We start from the raw sequence: 25,973 nt of genomic DNA, 5'->3' as shown, positions 1-25,973 counted from the left end.
TTAAACCAAGTGTGATGGTATAGCCCCATAATCTCGGCATTGTGAAGGTGGAGGCAGGAGGATCAGAAGTTGAAGGTCATCTTCTGCTACAAAGAGTGTTTGAGGTCAACTTGCAGCACATGAAATCCAGAAGATGAGGCACAGAAATTTGTCTTGCAGACATGTTTCAGATGTATAGAAAGATGAGGAAATTTGAAGAGCCTGGTGGCTCATGCCAGCACTCGAGAGGCAGAGGAAGGTGGATCTCTGTGAGTTCTAGACCACACTTGTCTACATGGGACAGCCAGTGCTATATAGATGGACACTGTCTTGAACAAACAAAAACCACCAACAAACAATGAAGAAATTATTTTGAACCATATAGTCAGGGATGATGAGGTTTTTTTGTTTTTTTGGTTTTTTTTTTTTTTTTGCTTTATTCTTTGCATTGTGTGTGTGTGTGTGTTCAGTTCAGAGGTCAGTGCCAGGTGTCACTACTCAGTTGTGACACCTTTGCGTCTGAGATAGGCTCTCTCACTAGCCTGGAGCTTAGAATTCACCAAGGCTGGTTAGTCTTTGAGCTCCAGGGATCTGTGTGTCCCTCTTTGGTGCCCCAGATCTGGAACCACAGATACATGCCACCCTTCTCAGCCTTCTTATGTGGGTTCTGGGGATCATACTTAGGTTCCCGTGTTCACAGAGCAAGCATTTCATCTACTGAAATTCCTGCCCAGTCACTCCTTTGGATTCTTTTAAAAAATTATCAACATGCATGTGTTAATTTTTCAAATATTAAAACAAATATCAAATTTCATTCTTAGGACACATGAAGAATGTCAAAGGGGGCTCAGTTTGAGGCCAGGTCTGGAAAAGCAAGCGAGCCTGGGCAGTTGGCTTTAGGTGAGCTCTGCTTTCCTTGGGGGAGAGCTAGGGCTTTCCAGTCTCCACCCCAGCACAAGCCTGCAGAGGCTCTGGGCTAGGAGCCCTCTGGACAGAACATTACCTCTTTGTATTCCTCCCAGGTCCTCTGGAAATTTACACTTCCATCCTCCCGGTGCTGGATGAGGGTCCAGCCACCTCCATCAGTCTCCATGTCACAGAACACCTGGGGGGAGGTGGAACAACACAGCCTGAAGCTCTTGGAGGGGCTACAAGCCAAGTCTCGGGCAGCCTAAATGTACCTTGGCTGAACTCTGTCCTCTAGCAACAGAGAACCGGAGGTGAAGGGCATCAGGAAAGTACAGATGCAGACTCCCCGCCCACTGTCATCACTGTTCAAGGAGGCCAGTGAGTTATGCCCTCTCAGAGCCTTCTCCCCATTTACAGAGTAGGGATGTTTATACTGCAAAACCCAACGTTATTGTGAGAATTTCAGAATAGAGGCTGACACACGCAAGCTCTTCTCATTTGCTATTAATTAGTGCAGGGGTGCAGCCAGGGTCGAAGCTCACATCAGACACCTGACAGAAACAACTTGAGGGAGGGAGGACTTATTTTGCTCATGGCTTAAGAGCATTTCAGTTGCTTGGCATTCTGCACTGGGACAAAATATTATGGTGGCATGAGTATGAGTGTGTATGTATGTATGTATGTATGTGTGTGTGTATGAGTGTATATGTATGTATATGATGTGTATGTCTGTGAGTGTGTGAATGTGTGTATGTATGTATTTATGTATGTGTGTATATGTATGTATGTGATGTGTATGTATTTATGTGGGTATGAGTGTATATGTATTTGTGTGATGTGTGCAGTGTATATGTGTGTGATGTTTATGTATGTGAATGTGTGTATGTGAGTGGGACCGTGAAAGGTAGCTTGGTCCACGGTAGAGCTAAGGCTTGAAGTCTCTGAAACCCTGAAGGGACAGTAGGCGCTTCGCCTGTTCTTGGGCATCAGGCCCCTGACACTAGCTGCAGCATCCCCCCCAATAGGTTTGTGGCTATCAGTCACATAAGGGCAATGCCCCAAACCCCTCCACATGTAGAAGATGTGACCTGTGGTCATATAGGTTCAAGACAGATCTCCATTTTAATGAGGTACCTAAAGGCCTGGAGGGCTTAGCCAATAAGCTTTTCTTCCCAGACACTCCTCCCTGCAAAAGGTATTTAACCTCAGGCCCACCCGAGAAGTGGGTATGGTTTTATACATCTACTTTCTGTCATGACAATAAATGACTTAAAACCATGGGGTCTGCCTCTTTTCATTAGGATCTGCAGTGGGGAGCCATGGAGAAGGCCTTTGGCTATAGAGCTGCCATCTAGTCTCCTGTAGAAGGCCTCTCTGTGCTCCCAGCCATGGCTGCCCCCAAGCCTGCAGCTGCCTTCAAGCCAAGGACTCCCCTGCAGAACCAGCTCGAGCTCCCCCTCCCCCCACGTGTGTTCCCCCTGGCCCTGGGCTAGAACCAGCCCTCGGGCCCCCACTCTGTTCTCAGGTCTTCCATGTCTTCCAGCTCCGCCTGGATGTCTAAGAGCCCGAGAACCAGATGGCCTCAGCCTCTTTGCAGGCCTGGGGACCCCCAAACCAGTTCTAGCCACAGACTGTGCTTCCCCACCTCTGGAGCAGTATCCTGGGGCTTCTCTACAGCCCAACACCCACCCAGCCTGGGGTAAGTGTGGTCAAGGTCAACTCCCATGTCCAAGTGGCCAAGCCCTGTGGCAGAGCAGATGCGGGACCCATAACCCTACGTGTGTGTGTGTATTGGCATAGGAATGTTTGCTCCCATTCTGTCTGAAACCTGCCTCAAACCTTGCTCATGACACTTGCACTTCCCCTGACCCCCTATCACTTGGGAAGTGTCAAACTCAGAGCAACCTTGGAGCCTCTCATGGGATGGTGGCACCCCATTAGGCCATCACCAGCTTCACAGACCCAACTCCTGCTTCTCCTGGACTGTGTGTGAATGAAATAACCTGCTTTGGCAAAGACAAATAGGTGTGCCCAGGACCATCGCTCACAAGAATGGCTGCCATCTTTACCAGCATCGAACAGTTTCCTTCTGCCTAGAAGCTTGTTTCTGGAGAAGAAGGTACCCAAGGGTAGACTGCTGGCTCTGTGAGCTTCGGCCTCATCCCTTCCTTAGAAACCTGCCTGGTGAGAGTTTCCAAAAACAGGGCTCCCTCCTCCTCTGGGCTCTCTGATGGTGGATAAAGCCTAGTGTTGATGGGGTAGGGTGCGAGGGAGGGTGTGTCAGGAAGCCCCCAGTTCAGCAATATCTCAAAACCTCTGACCTTGAGAGGCGTTGTCATGTTGGTCTCATAGATGGTATAGACACCGCTGGTATTAACCCCGGAGCGCTTGATCTCTGCACAATCCTGGAACACTGGCTTAGGTGTCTTTAAGGAAACTGCAACAGGACAAAGCGAATGTCAGCTGGGAGGCCAGGCAGGCATGGCATTACACATCCATGATGCCAACAACTCTATAGCAGAGGTAGGAAGATCTTGAATTCACGACCTACCTGGACCATAAGAAAATAAAGGAAGAATGGGAAGAGAGAGAGAGAGAGAGAGAGAGAGAGAGAGAGAGAGAGAGAAGAAAGCATCTGCAGGAAGTTAGCAGTGTAGTGTATGAGACAGGAGGTTGGACCCAACTAAAATGTGAATGTGTTAATGTGTAGATGAAAATGTGAATGAGAATGTAAATTTGTATGAATGTATATGTGCCTGTGCATATCTGCCTGTATAACTCATCTTAATTCTCTTCCTGTCCTTCCTCTCTGGTTCATAAAGAGTTAACCATCCTAGCCAGAGAGGCTTCTGGCTGCCTGGACAGAGAAGAGAGCAATAGCGATTAAGTTTTTACTTAATTCCCTACTGCTAGGCAACTGGTGTTAGTTGCCAAGCCAGTGGTTTTTAACATAGAATAAGTAATTAGGTTTTTAGGATTTTTTTTTAAATTAGTTTTATTACATTCTTTTTCTTTTTTTTAAAATATTTTTTATTAGGTATTTTCTTCATTTACATTTCAAATGCTATCCCAAAAGTACCCCATACCTCTCCCCCCACACTCCCATACCCACCCACTCCCACTTCTTGGACCTGGTGTTCCCCTGTTTTTTTTTTTTTTTTTTAGAAGTTATCAGTGAGCATTCAGTATAGTTAGAGAGCTAGAAGGCCAGAGATCATCAGTCTTTAAAGCTACCTCTAAGTCAGATGCTGTGTTCTGCTTCAAACCATTCCAGGCCAGGCTGGCTCCCGGGAAAATGTCAAAACAGGCAATCCAGAGCTGGGCTGCTAGGCTCCAGCACATGGAGACACTTCCCAGGTCCCAGGGCAGAAACTGAAGCTCGGGATGAGGACTGACCCAAGGACTTCCAGCCTTCCCTTCCTGGAGTATCTTTCAGAGGGGACCTGGGCTTTCTTGTGACCCTCTGATATACTGGATCTCCTGCAGCCCCAGTTAGAGACCCCTCATCCTGTCCTCCTAGAAGCTGACCACTGGCCTTCAAGGGCCCATATACATTTCCTAAGCAAGGTGTTCTTGAGACTAGGAGACTGGAATCTTCCATGACTCCAATAGATACAGGGAGTTAAAAATCCTGTCTAGCCTGCTTAGTATGCTTGGCATGGGATTTTACTAAAACCCAACCTTTCTGAGAGGCAGGTACCTAAAGATGGAGCTCAAATAGTGGAGGAATGGTTATTAATACAACAAATAAACAAACAAACAACCCAACAGGATGCTACTAGGGATGAGACTTCCTGCTTGGGCCTTACACCTGGATGGTGGCTCCCAGATCCTGGCACTGGAAGACATGTTTGAAGGGGGTTGCTCCATATCACAAATGAAGTGTCTAGAATGTTTCCTGGGCAGGAGTCTCTAGTGGCAGCATAGCAGCAGTCCTCAGATCCCTACAGCCACAGGGAAAGAGAGGCCAGCAAATTCGAGTAACATTATGGCTTAGAGGTAAACAGAGGCAGGTTACACTGTACTTAACGAACCAGGGCAGGGCTGGGAGCTGGCCTGGGGTTTCTTTCTAGCTACTCTCTCTGTCTACAGCCCATTTCCTCAGTGAACAATAGCAACAGCCATAACAGTCCAATAAAGATGCTTTTACCTGGGACTATTGTGATGGAGGGTTTCCTGGGAGCCAGGTTCTGTTGGGAGCATCTTGGGCTCAGGAAAAAGGATTCAGGGGACAGCATTAAAAATACAACTGGACCGATATAGGCAATGAAGTGGTGCAGTGGAATGTGTGTCCTGGATCCTCATCTATCCAGTTCCCCCCACCTCTGCTTACTCCACAGGCTAACCCTTCTCCTCTCCACCCTTCCCTGGGATTGAATGTCTCATTTGAGCACAGGGAGGCTGGGCAAATGGACCACTGTATGTACGCTGCTTTTACACAGTGCACAACTGAGCCTGTGTCCCTATTCTCACTGCATGACTGCAGAGTAGCCATGCTGGCTGTTCACTGGGCTTCAGCATGCCCTGTCCCACCCTCTGCTCAATCGAATTCATCAGTCTTCATGGGTTTTCCATCTGTTAACAGGGGGCAAGAACAACTACCAAAAGTCTTTTCCTGGTGCCAGTCAGGCAAGTGTTTGGACAGAGAGTGATCCATCAGGTTTTTGACACAACCTCCCACTGTACTTAGGGAACAGTCATTCAGCCTCAGAGGGAGGAGACAGGGGAGCTATGGACCTGCAAGGAGAGGCCTCAGCCCAGGTCCTGTCCTTGCCTGTGAGAGACTCACACACACATGGGACTCATTCAGATTGTCTCGCTGCCAGGGCTGTGCACAAGCCTGTAATGGCTTCTGGTCACTGCGTATCCTGCGGCTTAGAAGGCATCTACCTCCCCCACTCATGGCTTCCCTAGCCTGCTGGACTTAGGGTGAACTCATGGAGGGCTCCTCTGCACCAGTTCCCTATAGGCCTGGAACCCCTTCACCTGATTGAAGCTGGGTAGCTTACAGAAGGCCCAGCCTCCCCCAAGGTGGTTGCAGATTGTTCTACAGCAGGAGCCCCTTTGGTTTCTCACTCACAAAGCTACCCTCCACCCGATACCAGTCTGTGCTTCCTAAAAGAGATCCTATCCCATCCAGCCTCTCTTGCGCCCCCTGCTGGCCTTTTGTTGAAGTGCCCTCTTCGCGGCTCATCCCCTTAGCATGCTGAGCCATGGAAGCTGAAGGCAGAAAGCTAAGTAAGCCTGTCTGGCAGACAGTGAGCCCTTTCCTTCTCCTTCCCACTGAGACCCGACAAACAGTAAGGAATTTGGAAGGGGACAGGAACCATGGCAGCTGTGTGCTGCTGAGTGTCTGCCTCTCAAGCCCCTTCTTGGCACACAGTGGGTGCTCAATAAACGCTTGGTGGTTAAGTAGCTGCAGATAGAACCAGGAGTGCCAAAGAGGCTGTGCATGGGTCTCTTTTCTATGGTAGGCTGGGGATGCCACATTTCTTCCCACTTCCATGTGGCTCTGTAAGCCTTGCAGGAACATCAAGGAGGGAGGTCCAGGCACTTGTGTCCAACTCTCCCATTCTTTGGGGGAAACAGGCCCAGGGAGATGTGTAGCAAGCTAAGCTGAATAAATAACTGGGTATGGCAGCACATGCCTTTAATCTGAGCACTTGGAAGACAAAGGCAGGTATGACTCTGAGTTTGAGGCCAGTCCACTCTACATAACAAGTTCCAGGTTAGAACTATATGGTAAGACCTGTTTTTGTTTGTTTATTTGTTTGTTTATTTGTTTGTTTTTGTTTTTTGAAAAAAAAAAAAGAGATGCGACACAGACTTGTTAGTGTAGGCTGTGGTCGCCTGTGTTGTTATCGCAACCTCCAATCAACAGATAGGGAAACTGAGGCCAGGTGTAGAACAGAGGCATGGCTAAGATCTCCCAGGAGACGAGGGCAGAGTCTGAGTTGGATACTGCTAGGGGCTGCTGTGGCCAGTATAATCACTGCTCATTGAGTTTCTCTGTTGCAAATGGTAGGAGAGCGCCTCTCCCACAATGGGTCCCTGGACCGCAATGGCTAAGGAGGCTACACAAGGTCTCTCTTCCATCTTTGGCTCTCCACCCCAGCCCATGCTTACTCCCTCCTGCTCACCCGGATGCTGGTCCTGGGCTACAATCCGTACCAGGCGCTGTACTAACTCCGTCAGTTGCTGCTGCTGCTGCTGCAGGGAGCTGGAATTGCTGCTGAGAGCGTGCAGATTGTGCTTCAGGTTAGCCAGGGTCCCAGTCTGATGGCCCAGGAGACTCTGCAGTTGTTCCCTCTTCTCTTGGAGGCTGTTAAGCTGGGCCTGATGTTGTGCTTCCAATGCCTGCAGCCTGGTCTCCAGGGCCCTGCCAGGTGGACACATAGGGGTGAGCCTACGGTCTCCACTCCGAGCATTCACCTCCCCCCAGCTTCGGTGGGTGGGGCTGAGTATGACAGTTGCACATACTGTGCAGAGGCTCAAAGACTCTCAGTGTCTGGCTCAGGGTCACACAGTCTGTTAGTCTGTGTCCACTGTAGCTCAGATCAAGGGGTGGGGGGAGTGGGGGCAGACTATGGAGTCACATGAATAGAAGTGTGCAAAGGGATGAGGTCAGGATGGAAGGACCCAGCAACAAGCCAGGAGCCAGGGGCACAAGCCCAGAAGGGATGTTGTTTGACCTTGTGTGTCCCACCCCAAAGGAGATAGTCTCTATGGAGTGTGGGCATGATACTGCTTATACGTGAGAAAGGAGAAGCATTATAGATGCCCAACAGCCAGGACTGGTGGGTCTGTTCTGTTGTGGTGTTCCCAGGACTGTGCTATAGCCATGGGGGAAGGGGATGAAGGCACTGACAAAGAGTTAGGAAGGGGAGGTGGGGACCCACCCACAGAGCCTCTGGTGGAACCTCAAATGTGGGAGACAAAAGAAGAGAGGAAAAAGAGAGGAATGCAAGGCAGTATGGGGGTGCTGGGGACAGACAGATGTGAAAAGATGCTATGTGTCTCAGTGTGGGCAAGTGGAAGGAAGGAGAACCCTGGCTGGGATGGACTTTTATGGAAATAGAACACGTACAGGAGACAGGCTTGCACTTGCGGTGTTTTCTTTATCTGCTTGCAATACTAGGGGTGTGACACAGGCAAGTGTTCTGAGTGCCTTTATACCACACAGCTGTATTGGGGAAATGAGCACATGGTGTATTCTGGTATAAAAAGCAGAGAGTGATTAAGAAAAGAAAGCTTTCCACTCAGCCCCTCCTCTTCAGGCTTTTTTTTTTTTTTTTTTTTGGTCTGTGGGAGAAGAAACGTGGAAGCACTGGGCAGTGGTGGCGCACACCTTTAATCCCAGCACTTGGGAGGCAGAGGCAGGTAGATTTCTGAGTTCGAGGCCAGCCTGGTCTACAGAGTGAGTTCCAGGACAGCCAGGGCTAATCAGAGAAACCCTGTCTGGAAAAACCAAAACCCAATGCAACCCCCAAAACCCAAACAGATAAACAAACAAAACAAAACAAACAATCAAACAAACATGGAAGCACTGGTAGATTAGTACAAAGCCAGAAATGACCTTAATGTTCATTGACTAGGGCCTGAGAAATAGACACTGGGGAACTCTGGGAAGCTGGAGAAAGGATCAAATTGAGTGGTCACACACTGCAATTGGAGTGGACAATTGCAGAAACAAGCTGTGGGCCTTGGCGTCAGATTTCCCTGCCTTGTCTCTACCCCAGGGCTGTTTTTGTTTGTTTGTTTGTTTTGTTTTGTTTTTTGTTTCCCCCCAGGTGTCCCCAGAGCTTACTTGTAGAGAACACCAGACTGACCATGAGGCCAGATGCTGGGAACCGCTTTCTTCGGGAAGGGTTACTTCAGGCTTGTGTGCTTACAGTTACAGAAACCAGTTAAAGTTCACAATGTGGAGAGCAGAGTGTGAAAATCGTATCTTAATAAAGTAACAAGAATTAAAAGCGGAAAGAGAGACGGGTGTGGTGGCACAAACCTATCATCCCAGTACCAGAGGCTGAGGCAGGAGGATAGAAAGTTTAAAGCCAGCTGAGTTACATAGAAAGAACCTGTCTCAAGCAGAACAGAACTGACAAACTGAGTCCCCCCCCCCAAGGCCAACAAAAAACCTCCAAATAAGGGGCAATATGTATGTACATGCGTGTGTGTGCATATATGTGTGTGTGCGTATGCATGTATACTTGTATGCATGTGTGTGCATGCATGTGAGTGTTCATGCGTACTTCTGTGCATGTGTGTATGTGTGTGTGCATGGGTATGTATGTGTGCATGCATGCATGTGTGTGTGTTCATGTGCATGCATGCATACACTACAAAAAGAAGAAAAGTGGGAAGGAGAAAGACGAAAAGTAAAATACGTGGCCTCTGTCGATACCGAATGCTGGGAGCCAGGCCTGGAGCTGCCTTGTTTGGACTTGGAGCCTGATTCTAATCCTTATCTAGCTCTAACTTCACCTCAACTGTGTCCCCAGTCCTCGCTCCATCTTACGGTGTCCTTCACCCAGGCCCATCCCGACACTTGGCAGGTCCAGTCTCTCTCTGCAGCTCTAGTCCTGTTCTGGCTTACCTGTTGCGACCCTGCAGCCGCTGCAGCTCACGGCTCTGCATCAGCATCTGCCTCTCCAGCTTGTTGGTGGACAGTGAGTTCTCCAGCATTTGGGTCTTCATGTGCAATGTCTGGTTTAGGACCTGTCCCAATAAGCAGGAGGTTTGTGGGGATGTGTGCTATGTATACCCAAGGGTCTGCCACTCTTGAAACTTGCCAATCAATTGCCATGGTCTAAAGCTATTAGTTTCCATGGTTATTAGCTTACTATCTTTCATAGGTCCTACATGACTTAGCTGGCTTCTAATTTGTCCTTCCTCACTACCACATTTGCACATCAGTATTAATCTCTTGGCTGTTGGGGTCCAGACCTCACATACAATCCATCAGCCCTATCTTCCAAATGACCCCTAACAGTCCCTTCCCTCCAAGGCCATATGGAATCTGGGCCCCTCCTAGCTAGCTTCAGCTGTCAACTTGACAGCCCAGAGTTATCTGAGAGAGTCCCAGTTAGGAGAATGTTTCTATAAGATTGACCTGTGGGTATGACTGTGGGGCATTTTCTTGGTTGTTGATACGGGAGGGCTTAGCCCTCTGTAAGTGATGCTACTCCTGGTCCTGAGTTATATAAGAAAGCAAAGTGAGCAAGCCATGGAGAGCAAGCCAGTGTGCAGCATTCCTCCATGGCTCCTGCCTCTGTTCATGCTTGAGTGCCTGCCTTGACTTCCTTTAGCAATGGACTGTTACTTGAACGGATAAGTTAAAAAAAAAAAACAGCCCTTGCCTCCCTAGATTTCCTTTAGTCATGGCATTTATCACAGTAACAGAATGCCAACTAGCTTCACTGTCTGCTGACTCTAGTCCAGTGTCCTGCGCTGGCCTCACAGGGCTCCCTGTTTCTGCCTTATGCACTTCACCCCTTTCCTATAGCAACAGTCTGAGGGAGGCAGCCTTTCATGCTGTGGCCCCTTTATTCTTCCTTTGCACAAAATCCGTCTGTGGAAATCTGATCCTCACTAGGCCCATGACTCAGTTACTCTCTACTGTCTCCTTACACTTCCATGTCCTTGGAGAAGCCAGGAGGCTCGACCTTCCCCTGTCCCCACCCCTGAGCATTTATGCTTGCTGCTCTCCCTGTCTGGTGTGCTCTTCCTAGCAGCTTGGCTCATGTCCTAGCAACACTGTGTCCCAGTGTCCTTTTGACCTTGCTGTCTGGACTCATTGCCTCCCATTCTGCCCGTGGACCCAGCAACATACCCTTCTTTCTCTCTGAGAGCCAGGTCCCTGCCATGGTCACTGAGTGACATACAGGGGTTGTGTGTCCCACTTGCCTTCTTGGTGAGTTCCAGGGCAATAGGGTACCTTGATTGATTTGCTTACTGCACTGAACTGGAGCCAGGGTTTGGCAGAGTGTCTGGCGCACAGGAGGCATCGTTCCTTCCTTGTCCCCCACTCCTGCTCTCCCTCTTGGCCTCCCTGCTTGGCCTGCTGCTTGGATGGTCTCTTTATCACCCAGTTCTCCCAGTGCACTCTAACCCCTGGTGCAGGGGCTTTGTCAGTGATGCCTCTGCCCAGTGCCCCGACCTCACCAGGACAGTGACAGGAAAAGATGGGAAGCCTGGGGGATCGGCCTGGCCTTCTGATGGCTCTCCTGTTACCTGTGCCTCCACAGCAGTCAGCTTGTGGGTCTGAGCCTTGGTCTGGTTCATGAGGCTGGCACCCAGGGCCAGCATGGTAGTGGTCTGGTTCTGGATTGTGTCCTGCTGGGCCTGCACCAGGTGTGACCTCAAGTTCACCTTGATGGACTGCTCCAGCTGTAGGGGAACAGAAGGCTACAGTGAAATGGCAGGGGCTGGGGGATGAAGCCTCCTGTGGCTCCTTCCCATGAAGCTCCATGACAGACCACAGATCAGCAGCTAGAGTTGGATACCTGGCTGAGAATGTACCACGTCAGGCCACTGATCCCCTCTCCTAGGGTTCTCTCACTGGCCTCTCTCTTTTCATTCTTGCTCCAAACAGCCTGTCCCCGGCTGGATAGCCAGAGGATCCCATTGAAACTAGGTAAGCCCTCTTTTGCTCTGTGCTAACCCTGAGTTCCCAATCGCACAAGAAAAGCTGAAAATATTGACTTGTAGTGTCCTCTATGGCTAGCCCACTCCTCCCTTCATCATTCCACTCCAGAGGCCACACCCCCACACCTCCCTCCTATACAAGCACACACCCATCTTAGGGCCTTTGACCATGCTATACCCCAGTACTCTCTCCAGAACATTCTCCCCACCTACATGGCTCACTCCCTTGTGTCTGTTCACTGGTCTCACACACTTTTCATTCCCTGGGTTTATGCCACACATCTCTTTTTATCTCTCTTACTCTCCAGAGTGTCGACTACATGAAGCCAGGGATGCAATCTTGCTTAGTATTTCATCTCTACATCTAGCACAGCACCAGGTATTCAGGGGGAGCTCAATAACTGTGTTCAAGGAATTGATGGGGAGAGGGGAGCAACAACGATCAGAGTGTAGCCCTCATGCCCTGCCTTCTCCCCTAGGGGAGTGCTAGCCTGTGGCGGGGTTGGGGGGTGGGCTCATATCTTTCCCTTATACAGGTTTCCAGGTCTGTCTGCCAAGTTGAACTTTCTCTTAGCCTTGCTGTCTGCCAAACAGGGCTGTGCTCACAGCATCCAAGTGCCCTGGACCCCATGAGCTGGCTTCCTTCCTTTGGCAGGGCTATGTTCTTCCTGAGAACCCATGGCACTCCTCTCCTTGGAAGCCAAGAGAAAGCTGGAGAGGTGGACAGTGAGTTCTCAGGCTCAGCCACCCCTTTGCTGCTCTTGGCTGCACACACTGCTTGGATCCCCCTCCTCTGTCTCTCAGGCCATAAGGTTCACTGGAGCCATTCAAAGGGGTCCTTGGAAGGTCAAGGCTCTCAGGGAGGGGTGCATGGCTGGAGGTCATGCTCACTCAGGCTAATTCTTCCTTCGTTTTCCCCCCTCCTCTGTCCACCCATCTTTTCCTGCCATGAGGACTTTGGAAGGTGTGTGCCCCATTGCCAAGTCCCAGTGATGCACTAGAAGAGTGCAGGGATTGCCCACAGGGCCCATGAATCAGCCTCAGTTGGGAGCTGGTTAGAAAGGTGGCTTTCCAGAGCTGGCCCAGCACTACTGAATGTGGAACCAGGGGAGAGGCAGCTGCGTGTTCTTTAATACACCTCCAGCTAAAATCAGCTCCAAGTGGGGCGCACAAGGAAGATGGATGTACCAGTGTGGAGCTTCTTCAGGCCTCTGTGCATCACCCTCCTTCTTCCTCTGCATCATCCCTGGGCCTAACCCTTCCTTGCAGCTCCTGGAGAATCTGTACTCACAAATACATCTAGAAACTAGGACCCCATCCCTGCAGCTGCCTCCCAGTTTCTCTATTCCCAGAGTGTTGGTCCTCATTTCTATCTGTTGCAGATGGGTCTGTGTCCCCCTTACTGACTAACTGGCCTCATGGCTTCTGGGGGATTCTCCTCTCTCCGTCTCCCATCCTGCAGGAATGCTGGGATTACAGATGTGTGCGACCTGCATCTTGCTTTCTGTGGGTTCTAGGGATCCAAACGCAGGCCCTTATGCTTGTGTGGCTGGTGCTCTATCCACAGACTAGTCATTTTGTTATGATCTCCTTGACCTTATAGTTCATATGGACCTATCGCCAGCATAGCTGCTGGACATACGCCCAAACGTGCCCTCTTCCTACAACCCGGGCACCACTGAAACCTCCCTCTTGTGGTCCAGTCTTGGTCTCTTTGGCTTCTTGTTCCTTCTTTCCCTAGGTCAGAGGTCCTCAATAGGAGATCAGAGGGTCTGTGAAGAGCTCCCAGGAGTCCATGACATTGAGTGAGTGCAAGATGACATTGAACATGGATTTGTGATGGCAATTTGTCATTTCCACTCTAGCTTGGGCCACAAAGAAGCAGAGGTGGCCCCAGCAGGCCCCAGGACTGTGTGGTAGAGAGGAATTCTGAATACGTTACATCCCCAGCATGCTGTCTACAGAACCTTTTGTTTTGTTTTGTTTTTCTCACTCAGTGTGACTATGGAATTATGGGAGTTACCAACCCACCACTGGATGAGGGATGAGGGATGAGGGATGAGGCAACAATTTCACTCAGTTTAGTCTTTAATATTTGGATTATGACTGCAGAATTATTAGATGTTGTTCTAAAGGCCTTGACTTTAGTTTTTCTTTTGTGTGTGTTTGTGTGGCCTTTTGAGACAGGGCCTTGCTCTATAGCCCAGTGTTTAAGAAACTGGTCTTGAACTTGCAACAATCCTTCTGCTTTAGCCTCCTGTTAGGGTCATGGGCATGTGCCACCATACCTAGTTGATGTTATGTGTTTCTAAGAAAATCCATTGGCTTTCTCTGGGGCTAGATGCTGAAAGACCCAGTGCTCCAAACACCCCAGAGTGCTGCCTGTGTGCTTTGGCTACTCTGGGGACCTCCGTAGCTCATGAATTACCATTCCCTATGAGAAATTCTTCCTGGACATCCATGCATATCTGCACAGGTTTCAAACAGGCACCTCTAAAATCGAATATGAGGAGGTACACCTGTAATTTTAGCACTTGGGGGTAGACAAGAGGATAAGTAATTTAAGGGTATCCTCAGCTACATAGTGAATTCAAGGCCAGCCTGGGCTACATGATTCCCTGTCTCAGAACAATCCACTAGCCTCTCCAGTGCCCAGCACAGGACTGGGAGCTCTGCTTCCCTCCATGTCTCTGCTTTCATTTTGTTCACCTCAGTGAGTGTCCCTCCCTTCCTGAAGTCCCAAATCCAGGCCCTAACCTTGACTCTGTTCACCCAACATGTCCTGCTATTAAGTCTGTCTCCTGAGATCCCAGCAAGAGCTTCCAGTCTGTTTGCCTCTTCCCTCAGCTCCCCAGGGATGCTACTGAGTGGCTGTTAGGGCCCACCAGTGGCTAGGGTGCAGCAGACACTGCTGGGTCTGCATTAGATTCTTCTGCTCAGCAGGAGCCTTCTGGAACACGGATTAGATGTAGACTCCAGGGCCCCAAGATTCTACTTAGACAGTCAGAAGCAAGTTCATCCCTGAGTAGAGAATTTTCTAGACACCTCTCCACACTTCAGAGTGAAGGTCATTTCTAACCAGGGTAGGTTCCAAGTTATAATCCACATATATGAACCCCAAGGTTCTAATGAGCCTCCCCCATCCTACAGGATTCAGGGTGACTTAGGGCCCTCTTGAGTGAGTAGGATTCTCTAAAAGCAGCCTCACTGCTTTTCCCTAGTGGCCTGTGGCTGTAAGTAGAAGGGTGGGGCATAGGCCATCCACAGCTGGATCCTATTACCAGATCTGTTAGCCCACCCACTGGCCTGAGCCCTCAGCAGATAATCCCAGCCAGATGGCCTGGTTCAGCCAGGCTGAGGTTCTGGATACCAACACCAAGGCTAGACAGGCGCCTGGGGACGTTCCCAGGCTGAGGCATCAGCCAATGGCCATGGAAAGGAATCCACTTGAGAAAATGACGCAGGCAGATCTGCTATTATTTGGACATCAGACCGTCAGTGCCTTTTCTAGCACCTTGGAGCAGCATAGACTCATAATCTGAGCCAGCAGCATACATACCGAGCCCCAGCCTGTGCTTCGCCTTGGCCCTGGGCTCGAGGTCCAACTCTGTTGCATTCCAGTGTGAGTTCTGGAAGGATTCTGCAGGCTCCTGGGCATCATTGAACAAATATGTTCTATGGGGGCAATAAGCACAACTGTGTCGGGAAGAGGGCATGGAGAGAGGAGAACAAAGAAAATCTCTCACCAGGCAGAGAATAAGGATGAAAGGAAAGATGCAGACCCGGGTGGGGGTGTGGCTTCGGTGGCTGAGCGGTCCAAGCGAGCCTGTTTTGTTCCTGTGTTATCTATATAAATGGATCTTAATTGGAAAATAGCTGAATAGCTGAGCTCCAGTCACCCTGTAGGCTCCAGTCTGCCGTGAGAAGGAACAGATGAGCTCTTAGTGTGCCCAGTCACAGTGACAGGTTTCCAAAGTGAAAAACACAGACTTGGTGTCTGCAAATGTGGGATTCTACCAAGGGGACCTTTTAGTAAGTCATAACTGACCTTCATCAGGCCTGTGGTGGGTGTGTGTGACTTCAAAGGGACATGGGAATGTTTAGGGATGTTGACATTGCCCTATGTCATAAAATGGGAGTACGTGGATTTTCCTATATGTGAATTATGTCTCAATAAGAAGAAACTTGCCAGCACAAGATTCTAGAAAATGTCCCAGATAAATATGTATTATAATTTGAACCGTTTTCTTACACCAGTGTGGGACCTTGGGTTTCTGGCACACCCACTGAGGCACACTTGCTATGTGCCAGTTCTGTTCTCGGTATAGGGAGTCGGGGATGAGCAGAGTTGACAAGTATTCTGATTCCAGGGCTCTGACTAGATCCATGAGTGAACCCGCAGTAGTGATGCGGACAAACCATGGACAAACCAGGCAGGAAGAACAATTGGGGCAAGCTGGCCAGGGTCATCTGAGCTGAAAGGCTGAGACCCCAACCATTGAAAGAAAGCCAGGAGGGAGGTATTTCAGGTTGAGGGAAAGCAAGAAGAAAGGCCCCCGAGGGAGACGGGAGGGTGCAAGGATTGGAGGCTTGCAACAGCCGTATGTTCCTTGTGTCTTTTCTGGGGGAAAGGTTCATGAGGCTCAGGATTCAGATAAGCAACTGTTTACTGTCAGTGCCTTGGATCAGTGGTAGCCACCATCTCAGCTTCTATCCCCAGGAATTCTGAGAGCACAGTGGAGGTGACTGGGTAAAACAGCTCTGTATGGTTATGTAACCAGTGAGCAACAAACCCTAGGATGTACATGTTTCAGGTCTCCTCCTAGCAATGCTGTCTTACAGCTTGGCTGAACCTCTTCACTGCATTTTTACAGAGATGTTCCAGAGGCCTGTGAGTGAACACAGACCATGACCAAAGCACCACCAATAGTGCAAACTCAGTCGGGTCATGGTAGGGATCCACTCCTGTCATGGCATGGTCCTACTTCTGTGGAAAGATGCTGGTGATGTATTCTGTGTGTGCACAGATGGCGGGCATGGATGGCAAGCTGCTGGACACAGTGACTGGTCTTAGGGAGGAGTGACAATGGGGAGATGACATCTCAAATAAGTTTGGATTTAAAAGCACAACAAAAGGCCAGAAAGATGGCAGAGGAGGGTAAGGAGCTTGCAGACAAGCCTGATGACCTAAGTCTAATCCCAGGAACCAAGCCTTGCACATTAACCTCTGACCTTGGTGTGTGTGTGGTGGTGGTGGTGGTGGTGGTGGTGGTGGTGGTGTGTGTGTGTGTATATGTGTGTGTATAATATATATGATATGTCAGGGTCTCATGTTTTAGACACCCATCTCCTTTTGTCTCTACCTCCCAAGTGCTAGGATTACAGGCATGCACCATATTTAGGCTATAACTTTAACTTTTTTTGAAGGCAAGGAGCCAAGAAGAATGATGTGAACAGCAAGCTTCCCACCCCTGCCCAGCTGCAGTTCCCTCTGCTGTGGTCACTGGGAGAGAGCCCCCCCTCTCCACTGTGGCCTTCTCCACAGCTAAGCCTGCTTACACCCCCTGCTACAAGCTCACTCAGCACGACCTTCCCCAGGGGAATGGCTGGGTTACAGGAATGCTGTACCAGGTCACACTTCGGCAAGGTCCCCTGGACTAACGCCACTGGGCGGCACTGAGCAAAAGGAACACTTCATTCTGGAATCTGCTTGAAGTTTTCACCGCCCCCCCCCCCAACGCCCTCTCCTCCCTCCCCCCCGGAGCCAACAGTTCCAGCACACTGAACATGGACGGTGAGGATTGCCAACATACAGACAGGATTCTTCTGATATCAAGATGTTTTCAAATAAAGAAGTCAAAATATCGACGAGTCATGCTTGAGGTTTACACACACATGGCCTTTCTCTCTTTTCCCTACTGCAAACCTGCAATTTGTTAGGAATCTTACTGTCAAAGGAATGTCTTACTCCTTTGTCAACCCTGTGACCCAAGCCTTTATCTTACAAGTTTTTTTCCCATCTAAGGCATCCCTAGGACTACCCTGCAACCCTACGTACTTAAAAAGGAAAAGAAGCGGAAAAAAATTTCTTGAGACCCTAGAGCCATCAAAAATTGAAAAGGTGGTTTCTGCTGAGACACTCGGTGAGACCTTGCGTATCCACAGTTGGGAGCGCCTTGTCCTTTCCCACAGTATCTCTTGCTACTAACCCCACCGTCAACATTGCTTTTAAGAGGAAAATCCAACTCTGCTTCAAACCAGCTCATTTATCAGTGAAGCCAAGAATCTACACAGAACTCAGACAGTCTCTGGCCTTGTTTGTGCTCCCCAACCTCAGAGTCTGATCTAGAAAGAGCACTCACCATCCTCCCTGCGAGCTCCAGTGCGAGGCCCTTCTCTAACCGAGTCCCCAGCAGCCCAGGGGGAAAGGATGACTGCTCCACTTAGCAACTGAGTAAGCCAGTAAATGCGGCTGTTAATCAGAGGGCAGCCAAGGCAGACCCGGAAGATGGCATTCAGGACATGAGAGTGGGGTCAGGTACAGGGTCCTGGAGGAGGTTGATGTGATCGTGTGTGGTAGAGGCTGTACAGCCCACAGGCAGGGTTTGGGCCTGACAGACTTGCATTTCCTGCTCGGAGGAGACAGGAAGAGTATGCATCCCAGAACAAGGTTCAGAATAGCTTTTTTGGTGCTGGGAGGAAGGAGCAGAGGCAGGAGCATGACGGTCTTGGTGAAACGTTGCCTTTTTAGCTGGAGGCCTCGTCTCTCTGTGTTTTCATGTATTTGAGCCATTTCAGCAAACATTTAAAGTGCCCAAAGGAAACCAAGGAAACACCAAGCTGGCACTGATGGGGAGGACTACGAAGGCTTTATGTGTCAGATAGCAAGCTGAGCATCCTAGCAAAGATGCTGGCCAGGAGCAGACTATGCCAGGTGGATGGATGCTGCTGGCTTCCCTCCTGTCCTCCTCTCCCTCTGAGATAAAGACATCCCTCTGAAGAGCTTCCTGAGGAAGGCGCTCAGAAATGGTCTTCCGTCTGTCACCCCTGCACAGTGGTCCTGCGGTGTGCTATTGACCTGTAGAGGCTGGGTTAGGGTCAGGAGGAGGGGTCCACAAAGCTCTGCTGTTCTCACCTCCTGAGGGAGGTGGCTGCGATTTCAACTTCAAGGGTTGTGAAGTATCTCTATCTGGAGACCCCACCAGATATTTGCAGGTTTCATTTTACCTTGTCTTTACTTGAGGAAATTCTTTTTTGTTTTGTTTTGTTTGTTTGTTTGTTTGCTTTTTTCGAGACAGGGTTTCTCTGTATAGTTCTGGCTGTCCTGGAACTCACTTTGTAGACCAGGCTGGCCTCAAACTCAGAAATCTGCCTGCCTCTGCCTCCTGAGTGCTGGGATTAAAGGTGTGCGCCACCACTGCCCTCGAGGAAATTCTTAATGAGGAAACTGAAGCTTGGGGCTGTGTGTGTGTTAAAAAAAAAAAAAAACAGACAAAGAGGTTCCTGTGCAAGTGGAGAGACTGGAGCTGACCTGTGTGCCTGACTCCAGTGTCGATTCCCTGCCTCTCCTTGCCCTGTCCACGGATCAATCTTTTTGCATTTCCTCCAGTGATAGAAAACTGAGGTCCAGAGAGGCCAAGTGATTGTGAAGACAGAGATGGTAAGCATTCAGAAGCTACCTCTGTGGCCTGGCTAAGTTTGGGGTGTCTCGCTGGGACCCCCCATGCAGAGGTTCTGCACCCCCTGGCTTTTAAGCTTCCACAACTCAGAGAAATTGGTCTTGGTACTTAAAGCATGGCTCTCATCGTGACCTTACACTCCCTGGTCATGTGATCGTGGACGAGTCACCCATCTCCTCATCACTGACCACCTCGTCATCTAAGGCCACCATGAGAATTAATTGCTAAAATTGATACAAAGTACAGAGCACAATCTGTGTGCCCAGTGAACGCCAACCATAATGTCCCTGTCCTGATCCTTCGGTTACGCCGGGAGGCAGGGAGCATGGAGACGTTCAATTCCAAGAGAAACCATCCATGAAGAGGACCTCCCCCACTGTCCCACTGCTGGCCGGTGCACCCTGGGGATGTGCTCCTCACCACAGCTGCATGTGCCGCAGGCACTGGGTGGCCCTTAAGGCCAACACAGATATACTCCAGGGCCACTCTGAAGTTGAAATAACTGAATGTGGCTGAGGTTGAGGGGTCAAATGTTACAGAGAGAGTACAGCTCATCGATGTGTCTGGGGCTTGCATTTCCTGCTCTGAGGGAGACAGAGAGGATGTGCATCCTAGCCTGGGCACTCTAGACACTGGAGGAGAGAGCTCGACACACATGGCCCTGGCCCACAGACTGACTAGCCAAGCCACATGAACAAATAAACCTGTCCCTCTGGGGCAAGTGGTCTTCGGTGGCCACTATTGCTGCTGCTGCTGCTTCCAGTTGAATATCAGCCAGTTGCTCATCCCCAAGCCAGGACTTCTGGAACAGCAGTTTTTAAGCCCTTCTTGGAAATATCATCTCATTCCTTTGAGAAGCAGAGGCCACTTGCTCCACCCCATCCCCCGCACTGACTGCCCAGAAAGCCAGTGGAGAGGTTAGGAAATCAACCCCAAGCTATTCCATTCGGCAACTGAGATTTATTTCTTGTGGCAACTGAGATTTATTTCTTGTTTGCATAACCGAAGGCTGAAAATGCCAAGAATTTACAGGCAGCCTGGGGAGGCCAGGGCTGCTGAGAGCCCCTGTCAGCCTGGGAGGGTCTCAGGGGGGCCAGGACCCTACACTAGGCTCCTGCTGAATGCCTTCCTAACCCTTGGCCTGCAGGCCAGGCCACCGGGCTGAGGGACCTACTGTTCTGTTTGCTGCCAGGAGCCTGACCGTCAGTGGAGGCTGACTCCTTCCCAGAGCGGCTGTGGACAGAAGGGCAGAGTGACCCCAGCTTAGCAGCCTGGCTGGGGGAGAGGGGATACACTGGTCTTGGGGTCCTGGGTCCAAGGTCTACAGATTGGACAACTGGGGAGGTAGAGGCAGGAGAGGTGGCTTAAGGACTTTGAGGAGAGCCCCTGAATGAGACAAGAAGAGTTAGAGAAGAGAAGAGGCACTGGGAGACAAACAGACAGACAGCAGACAGCAGACAGAGACAGAGAGAGGCCAGAGAGACAGAGAGACAAAGAGAAACAAAGAGAAAAAGAGGGTAGCTAGCTATCTTTGTTGTTCTTCTGTCTTATAGCTGCTGTCCCAACTAAAGGATCCTGATCACTCCAGGAGGTCTCTGGCTAACCACTGGACCACACTGCTCAACAGGAACCCCTTTCACTAGTTGCCTGTGCCTGCCCCCTCATCTCTCTTGGCCACAGTAGTTTACCCAGCTGGGGGCCTGATCACTGATGTCCACAGTAGGCATGAGTCACTGAACTTTCTAGGAGAGAGGAGTGAGTGGGGAGGAGAGTGGGATAAAGAAGGGCAAAGGGGGGGTGCAAGGAGGAAGAGGGGGAGAAGAAAGATGAGATTGTAGCTAACACGTGAGTGTGGATGACCCAAGCAGCCACATCTCGGGAAAGTGTGACTTAGAGGAGTCCCAGCTTCCACAGTTAGGAGATGGCATATACAGCTGGAGGGAGAATGGCTGCCTTCTGCCTCAGTTTCCTCACAGGTACACGGTAGGAACAAGCAGGGAGCTAAAAGCATGGAGTAACTGCAGGCTGCTGGAGCTCACAGCAGGGGGCAGGGATTGTCCTCCCTAACCCCGTGCAGCTTCAAAGAAATGGACCTTGTGGTTAGAGAGCTTGGATAGGCTTATGGTGGTGGTTGAAGTGATGAAGATGTGCTCAGGGAATGTTTTCAAACTCTTTCAAAATGAAAAAAAAATCAAAGAGGAGACTGAGTTTCAGTAGTTCTGAGGCATGCCAGATAGGAACAGGAGCTTAAAGAGAGTCCCACTGCATCCATAGGCAGCACAGCATCCCTTGCCTGGGATGAGGTGTGTTCAGGGGGTGAGAATTTGTGTGGGATGATCTTTGTGTGTGTGTGAGTGTACTTGTATGTGCATGTATGTGTGTGTGTGTGTGAGTGTTTTCATGTTTGTGTATGTGTGTGTGTGCATGAGTGTGTGTGTGTGTATGTGTGTATTCAAAGCCAGGAGTTACACATCTCAACTGGGAGGCAGTGAAAGACTCACACCTTCAGGACTTCCATCTGTTTGCAAGAGGACCCTGGAGCAAACAATCTGCACACACCGACACCACAGTGAAAAGGGAGGGTTCGATGGAAGCTTCAGGGTCAGAGTGTTCCCGCTCCAGGCTCTGCTGCTTCTCAAGGAGGTTACGTATTCAAGCCAAGTGGTTTCTAGATCTGTGCAGGTCCGTACGTCTTATCTGTGGCAGTCTCTACAGGTGCGGGATCACCAGGCATGAATGCTGAGGGGCATAAAAGATTGTGCTCAACCAAGAGGCCCCTTACCCTGAGGATGGCAAGACTGCCTTCCAGAGACTGGAATCTACTGAGAATCTGGCATGGATGGGTGACATCCCTTGCCCCAAGGGATATCTCACTGCCCTTTGGCCCATGTGATTAAGAGGGACCATGAATGAGTTCAGAGTTGGAATGACTCCGGTGTGAACTGCACTGAGAAGCTACAAACCCATCACCCCCCCAGCCTCTGCGCCCGTGGAGAGTTGCTCCATGCCGGTGTGATTCATACTCCCGGGACATGCAGTGAAAGGAGCCTGAGGGTCTCAGTAGTCCCAGCAACACCTGATCTTCTGTCAGATGAGGGAACAGGCTTGCTCATCCACAGCCACATGAAAAATCTGGCTCACCAATGTGAGGTCAGGCTGGAGGACTGTCCCATCATTGCTCAGCCAGCCCCACAGGACTCCCTGGATTATCAGCCTAGGTGGGTGACACCCAGGTACGATCCTGTGCCATAGAAAGTGTTGGGGCAGGTGACTTTCTGTCTCAAAGATCGTCAAGTCAAATTCTGTTGTTGACTCAACTGTTTCCCAAACACCAGGACTGGGCGATTCAAAGGACACGAGGGTGGGACTTGGGGTAGGGAACTAGGAGGAAGTAAAGGCAGTGTCCAGAGGAGAGGTGGCAAGTCCAGAGCCAGTGAGCACAGAGAAGTGCACAGCTGGTCCAGGTGGGGCTATGAGAGATGGACTGGGTGCAGGAAGAGTGCTTCTGGGAAAACCCAAGAAGAAGATGCTGAATGCTAACATTGTCCCGAGTCTAGGAAGATGAGCTGAGTTGTGGTCATAGGATTTGGAACCTGGGAGGAAGAGGAGGCAGAGTATGGGCTATAGACACTGCCATCTTTGTGAGCACAGGGGATGCCTGGGAATGATTAGACGTGGAGGAGATGAGCAGCAGAGAGAGAAAAGTTGACGTGGGAAGGGGGAGCTGAGGAGGCTGAGGGCCCTTATTCTGTCTGAGCCTGAGCAAGATCTAGGCACTGGGAAACATAGGCTAGTCCCCATACCTTCTACTGTCTATTATAGCTGGGACACATCTGGTGAGAGATGGGTAGAGAGGAGAAGGAGAAGATTAGAGAGGAAGGCTTGGCTCAGATATCTCATAGAACTTGGGGCCAGCTGCCCACAGAACAGGGCTTCAGGCAGCCTGAAGCAGTCAGCAAGGGAGGCTGGGGATATGGGCACAGAATGGGGTGGGCTGAGAGACCAGAGGGGCAGGAGCCAAGGAGCAGCATCTGGGATGCAGCAGGGACAGCAGGCTCATGTGTGGCGGGAGTGGGGGTGTGAAAGCGTGCTGAGACAGGACTTCAGTACATGTAGTCCAGCCTACTCACTACAGGGAGATCATCCAGGGGTGCATGTTATGTTAGTATGGGCTCATGTGTGTAAATAATGAATGTGCATGTTCTATGGGAGAGCAAGCCTTTCCTACCAACTGAGTGTATAATTTAAGAAGTTCAGGGTCTGGCAAGATGGCTCAGCCGGTAAAGGTCCTTGTTGACATCCTTGGTGCCCTGAGTTTGAACTCTGGGGCCCAAATCGTAGAGGGAGTGAAGTGATTCCCAAGAGCTGTCCTTTGACCTCCACACATGTGGCATGTGCATACCAACATACATGTGCACACAGGTAAATAAGTTAATAAATGTAATAACAACAACAACAATAATAATAATAATACCCAGCAGTTTAGAACCACAGGGGCAATAAAAGTGTTCTGGATGGCCATTATCCTACTTGGTTTATTAACTGTCAGGCATACCTGCTGTCTACCTTGTTTTAAGCCTCCATGGATTAGTTCTGTCCTCTCCCATATGTCTTTAGTTCTCCTCTTTACTTGGGTGACTCTTACTCAGGGACTCTGGCTGGCCACATCCTGGTCCCACAGGACAGGACGCACTGCCCACACAGTCATAGCCCAGCCTGCCTCCTTCAGCTCTGTAGCCAGTGCTTACCGAGGTATAAGCTGTTCAGCATTTGCAGAAGGAGCAAAATGACCAGAGACCCCTGGCACTGGGCTCACAGTGCAGTGACATACCTTAACTCCTGGCTCTTAGCCACTTGACTTCCAGTTTATCAGCAACTCGCCAGAATAAATCAGAATCAGACACCCGTCCTATAGGTCTTCAGACCCACATGTATAGAGCTTGCAGAATCCATGGAGACCTCACACCTGGCCTCCCAGAGACCATTCCACCCCATAATGTCTTAAACCAAATTCACCAGTCTCAGCCTGTTCACAAGGCAGTGGTAGCCAAGTCACTTAGAAGCCAAAGTCCCAAATGCCTTTGTGGTTCATTCATCTGTCCAGGAATGTCCATGTCCCTTTCTACTCCCAACTTATGTGCTCTGTCTTGTACCCTCACCTCTGCTAGGATGCCCTCTAGGTACCCATTGCTCTCTTTACTTCCTCAGAGACGCCCCAAGGATCTGACCTGGCTAAGCCCCCCTGTGCCTTCTTTCAGTCTCTACCTCCATATGTGTCATGGTCCCACACAGAGCAGATAACTTTTTCACACCCTTTCCCCAGCCCATTAGATAGGAATGTATTGTTCTGTTCTTGTGGGGATACCCGGACGGTTAGAATGGTCCTGACTCATGGTCAGCACTCAGAAAATTCTTCTTAGATGAATGAATGGACAGCTGAGAGAAGCCTGGCCAAATGGTGCTCAGCCTTACAGGAGGCCTCACAGCCATCCTCACCCAGGGCCCTCTCTGGACCCCACATCCCAAAGGCTCTATACCACATAGATCCTGGGCCTCTCTGTCTTGAGATGAACACCTCTGGGCTGATATGCCACCTGGTGATCGGGCAGTCCCCTAGCCACCCTCTAGCCCATCACACGACCCCAGCTGTACCTTCAGCAGCCACTGAGTGTTATTCTCTAGTATCTTCTCCAGCTGGCTCACGCGCTGGGCCCGCTGGGCCCGCTGGGCTCGCCAGTCTGTTAGGTGCAGCCTCGAGGCAGGCAAGTCCCTCTGGAGGCTATTGGAGCCCCCCAAAGCCTCAGGTGACGCCGTCGGCGCCAGCTGGCAGATATCAGGCTCCGGCACCACAAAGGTGTAGCTGCACTGGCCACGCCGGACCTGGTGAATCTGGCGGTGCCCACCGGCTTCTGGCCTTCTGTGCTGGGCTGCAGCCATGGCGACCAGCAGGAGGAGGCCATCTAGTAGCATAGCTGGCTGGCAGAGCATCCGAGACCAAGTGGTGGTGAGGTGGTCTTGTCAGGTACCAGGACAGGTAACTCCTCACAGCCAGCCCTCACCCAGATGTGCTGTGCAGCTGGGGCCTGTGATGCAGAGTCCTACTGCTGTAAGTCCTGAGGGCCAGTTCCTCTGGGCTATTTATACTCAGGGCAGCCACAGCTGCTGGCTTCCCCTCTGAGGCCTCGCCTCCTGCTCCCACCCCCCCAGCCACCTCTGTCCTTTCTCTGTCCCTTCCTGCCTCTTCCTTCTGCTTCTGAGGCTTTGATTGTGCAGTGGGGCCTGTCCTCCCTGGCGGGCTCCCATGGACTCGCACACGCACACGCTGGACCACGGCTCAGGCAAGGATCTCTCCCAAGTTGGAAGCATCCGAGTATCTTCCTCCCCTCTCCCTAGCTTTCTCTTCTCTCCACTCTTACCCCTGTCCCCCAAAGCCTGGTTCTCAAGTTTCAGTCCCTCCACCTTCCCCCTCTGATTCCAAGTTAGGCTTGGAACACAAGCAGTGACCCCCAGAGCAGCCTGGGGAGGGAGGGAGCAAAGCGAAGCTGGGGAAACAGCCCGGAGACAGAGAGCTTTCCAAGGCTGGAGTAGAGTCCTGTGGGTGCCCAGCACAACTGGCTCCTGGCCTCCCTTCTCCCTTGGGGCCTGGGGTGGGGGCATTCCACCCTGTGGTGGCTCTGGCTTCGTGGTGGCGCCAGGAACCAGAAGTCTCCTGGGTAGATTGTCCCAGGACTTCCTGTTCTGGGTGGTAAGTCTTGGGCT

The 25,973-nt window shown here is 50.6% G+C and overlaps 1 protein-coding gene across 1 annotated transcript in view; it reads right to left on the bottom strand.

Moving 5' to 3' along the window:
- Angpt4 (angiopoietin 4) overlaps window positions 1-25,327 on the bottom strand; it is a 33,047-nt gene extending 7,720 nt beyond the window's left edge. Inside the window, exons 1-6 of the mRNA XM_021156720.1 lie at window positions 24,867-25,327; window positions 11,122-11,277; window positions 9,485-9,606; window positions 7,029-7,267; window positions 3,210-3,325; window positions 983-1,084 (exon numbers count right to left, since the gene is read on the bottom strand). Of these exons, the coding sequence (XP_021012379.1) occupies window positions 983-1,084; window positions 3,210-3,325; window positions 7,029-7,267; window positions 9,485-9,606; window positions 11,122-11,277; window positions 24,867-25,202 (1,071 nt within the window). The 5' untranslated portion in view covers window positions 25,203-25,327. The remainder of the gene's footprint in view (window positions 1-982; window positions 1,085-3,209; window positions 3,326-7,028; window positions 7,268-9,484; window positions 9,607-11,121; window positions 11,278-24,866) is intronic.
- Between the last annotated feature and the right edge of the window lie 646 nt (window positions 25,328-25,973).

This window comes from Mus caroli, chromosome 2 (assembly GCF_900094665.2).
Source record: "Mus caroli chromosome 2, CAROLI_EIJ_v1.1, whole genome shotgun sequence".
NCBI classification, from domain to species: domain Eukaryota; kingdom Metazoa; phylum Chordata; class Mammalia; order Rodentia; family Muridae; genus Mus; species Mus caroli.
This window is presented reverse-complemented; position numbering and strand designations above follow the sequence as displayed.